Below are 3,845 nucleotides of genomic sequence, written 5' to 3' on the forward strand. Positions count from 1 at the left end.
GTAGTTTCTATGGTCTATGTGTAGTTTCTATGGTCCAGGTGTAGTTTTTATGGTCCAGGTGTAGTTTCTATGGTCCAGGTGTAGTAAGTTTTGCTATCTAAATACCTGCTAAAGAGTATCGGTCCAAGCGCGGAACCCTGAGGAACTCCATGACTAACTCTGAAGATGAAGAGTATTCATTAATAACAAGAAAATTGTCCCGTGTTGCATATTGATTTTACCGAATGGAAACAAAGTCCTTCTCTTCTTGGACTTGATCACTTGTTTTTGACTCTGCAGGTCAAGTCTCTGGCCGACTCCATGGACGACTCCCTCACCTGCCAGTCCGGCCGGGAGGACTCGCAGGATGTTGGGGGAGAAGGCGAAGATGATGAGGACGAGGAGGAGGGAGACGATGATGAGGAAGAGGAGGAAGAGGAAGGGGAGGAGGATGAGGAGGAAGATGAAGAAGACTACAGACAGTGCGGATGGCGCAACACAAACACAGCTTCCAGACGAGCGGCCGGCCCGGTGGGAGGAGGCAGGGGAGGAGGAGCCTCCATGCACGAGGACAGCACCGCCACCTCCTTCAGCGACGTCACTCTGTACATGGACGAAGGCTGCCTCCCCTCCTCGCCTCTGTCCCGTCCCGCCTCCAGCTCCGACACAGACTACTGGGGAGGAGGAGGCGCAGGGGGGAGGGAGGACAGCAGGGAGACTGAGGGAGGCAGCAATGCCAGCCGTAGGAGCAGCACTCCCTGCACCGAGTGTCGGGGGGAGTACAGAGGGAGGGCGGGGGGAGGAGGAGGAGGACACCTCCCTGTCCTGACAATAGAACCACCGAGCGACAGTTCAGTGGACATGAGCGACAGGTGAGACTTCAAGCATGAATTTAATTTTTATTTCTAGTTGTTTTTTTGGTGAATTTGAGATTAATGAATGTTCAGCGTGACGTTTGACCAAACATCCACCCAGCAGGGGGCACTACAGAACCAAATGATGCAATACAAAATCTGAACAAAGTTAGGAAAGAAGAAAAATGTAAGGTGAATTAAAAAATTACAATAATTCTTAATTTTACTTTGACTTTATTTCATTACTGACAGAATATGAACCCTAGATGATTCACGTTTCATTAGTTTTGATTCAGTCCCAATAAGGTATTTTTAATTAAATTTGTATCTGCCAGCAAAAAGCAAAATAGTGTATAATGGATTTGTATGTGTTTCCTTGGCTGTGTGTCAGCAAAATATCTCATGAATGACTAGATAGATTTGAATAAATCTCAAAAAGTAATTACTAGATTTTCATCAACAACAGTCAAATCAAGATGGCCACCAAAGCCAGCTGAGTTTAGGAAGCACAAAAAGGCTGAAACTCAAGCGTTGTTACAGATATTGAGCTGAAAGTTGTTGTTGTTGTCGCTGAGACTCATTCATTACAAAACACTAAATATTACAAAAAACTGTTACTTAAAAGTGTGGTTTTAACTGTTAACAGTCAATCCTGTTTGTAAGCAAAATACCTTATGGGTAGACAGATTTGATTGAAACTCTCAGAAACATTTGTTACCTGTGGGGTTCCCCAGGGCTCAGTCCTGGGGCCCCTGTTTTTATATTTTGCCTCCTTGTCAGTTTGTTTTTAGAAATATTACATTCATTTTCTCTGTTACGCTGATGACACTCAGCACTAAGGAGCAGTGCTATCTGCCCTTTCATTCATTCATTCGGCCTTTATTTATACAGTTTAATCCCAGTGAGCCTCGGGGACTCATTTACAAGAGAGACCTGAACTGAGCTCTACCTCCATGCTAAACTCATGTCCATTACATCCTACTTTGCTTAACAGGATAGAAGAGAACAACAACTGGGTCACTAAAAACTTCCTCTCAGCAACAATAAAACAGAACCCCTTCCTTTTGGCTCCAAGTCTCTTTCAGTCTGATTCTGAGTCATCACTAGTGTTTCTAGAAATCCATTCCTTCCCTTATAAAAGTTAACGTGCCAGGTGGCGGGTGATATGCATTACCAAAACAAATACCACTTTTATTACTCTCCTTGAACTAGAAGGTAATTGTGAGTAGAAGTTGGTTCAGGTGGTGGAAAGTTCCTTCCGTTAGTTTGAATCCAGCATGAGAATTTCTTTGCAATTTATTCTGATTATTGTCTGCTACAGGTTAAACACTGACTTCCTATAAAACTCCACGTAGCCCAACGTTCAAAAAGAAAAAACAAGAGTACGTCTTTAGTTTCAGGATCTGTTAAAGGTTTGGTCGTTTGCTGATCTTCAGGTCGGAGCGAGGGTCCATCGGACGCCTGGTCTACGAACAGGAGCCCTCGGGAGTGGAGCGAGGAGGAGAACGGGGGATGGGTGGAGGAGGAGGAGAGGACGCTGAGAGTGGAGAGGACGAGCGAGGTGGAGGAGGTGGAGGAAGCAGCGAAGCCGACTCGCCGCAGGGAACCATCAAACACAAACCCAACGGCCGATCAGTCGCCATGGCGCAGGGACAAACCCGCAGCCCCGCCAACGTCCCCCTGCCGATGCCGTCAGCTCGGACTCTTACCTCACACCCCATGCAACACCAACACCCTCACCCCCACCCCTCACCCATTCCTCACCTCCCCACCATCCTCCACCACCACCCGCAGTACAGCCAGCCCCACGTCATGTACATGCACCACGCGCACGGTGGCAGCCCCTACATGCCGCATCACTTCGCCCAGCATCACTACCACCACCTGCACCACCAGCACCATCATCTCCCCCATTCTTACCCAGAGCCCCCCCAGTCCCCGCTGCCCTCCCCGGTTCCACCCCTCACACCCCTGTCGCCGCTGCCCCCGCCGCTCACGCCCTCCCCGCTGTCCTCCACCTCCTCTTCAGCTCTCCAAACCATGGAGGCGCAGCAGCAGCACCTGGCCCACCACGCCCACCTCCACCACCACCACCTGCTCTGCTCCGACGGCGACAACGAGAGCGTCAACTCCACCACCACCAACTCCAACGATGACACCACCGTCAACAACTGCAGCTCGGGCTCGTCGTCGCGCGACAGCCTGCGGGAGCCGATCGCAGGAGCTCCGCTGGGGAAGCAGACCTACCAGAGAGAGAGCCGCCACAGCTGGGACTCCCCCGCCTTCAACAACGATGTGGTGCAGCGGCGGCAGTACCGCATCGGACTCAACCTGTTCAACAAGTGAGCTGACAGAACTGTGCAAAAGTCCTGGTCCAACCCTTACCCCCCCGGTCTTCTCACAAATGGTCAGATTAGCTAAAAGTAATAAAACATAGCTACAATTTGAAGAAGCAAAATAGCTAAAGTAAAATATAAAGGTAGCAGAAGGCTAACTAAAAGGAAGAGAAGCTGTTATGATGGATCACATTTTAAGACTTCACCTCCTTTAATAAATCTGTAAAGTTTGAAAATCAGCTCCTGAGATCTCTGCAGAGTGGAGCAGAAAAGAGATAAAACCACAGGCGGCCATGTTTGTTTGGTCTGCAGGAAACCAGAGAAGGGGATCCAGTACCTGATCGAGAAGGGCTTCGTGTCGGACACCCCGGTGGGCATCGCCAGGTTCATCCTGGAGAGGAAAGGACTGAGCAGGCAGATGATCGGAGAGTTTCTGGGCAGCCGGCAGCAGTTCAACAAGGACGTGCTCGAGTGAGTCCAAACGATCACAGAACTGTCGTTTCTATTGTCAAGAAGAGGTTCTTATGGTTTATAGCAGTGGTTCCCAACACGGAAGCATGGTGGCACAACTGGTAGAGCTGCAGGGACCTTTCTGGGTGGAGTTTGCATGTTCTCTCCGTGCTGCGTGGGTTTTCTCCGGGTACTCCGGTTTCCTCCCACAGACCAAAAACATGCA

At 49.5% G+C, this 3,845-nt stretch overlaps 1 protein-coding gene across 1 annotated transcript in view; it reads left to right on the forward strand.

Moving 5' to 3' along the window:
* LOC119417392 (IQ motif and SEC7 domain-containing protein 2-like) overlaps positions 1-3,845 on the forward strand; it is a 22,770-nt gene that overhangs the window by 625 nt on the left and 18,300 nt on the right. The window contains exons 2-4 of the mRNA XM_037684594.1: positions 280-851; positions 2,270-3,175; positions 3,482-3,640. Of these exons, the coding sequence (XP_037540522.1) occupies positions 280-851; positions 2,270-3,175; positions 3,482-3,640 (1,637 nt within the window). The remainder of the gene's footprint in view (positions 1-279; positions 852-2,269; positions 3,176-3,481; positions 3,641-3,845) is intronic.

The sequence above is a fragment of the Nematolebias whitei genome, chromosome 11, assembly GCF_014905685.2.
Source record: "Nematolebias whitei isolate Nwh7 chromosome 11, NemWhi1, whole genome shotgun sequence".
Classification (NCBI taxonomy): Eukaryota; Metazoa; Chordata; class Actinopteri; order Cyprinodontiformes; family Rivulidae; genus Nematolebias; species Nematolebias whitei.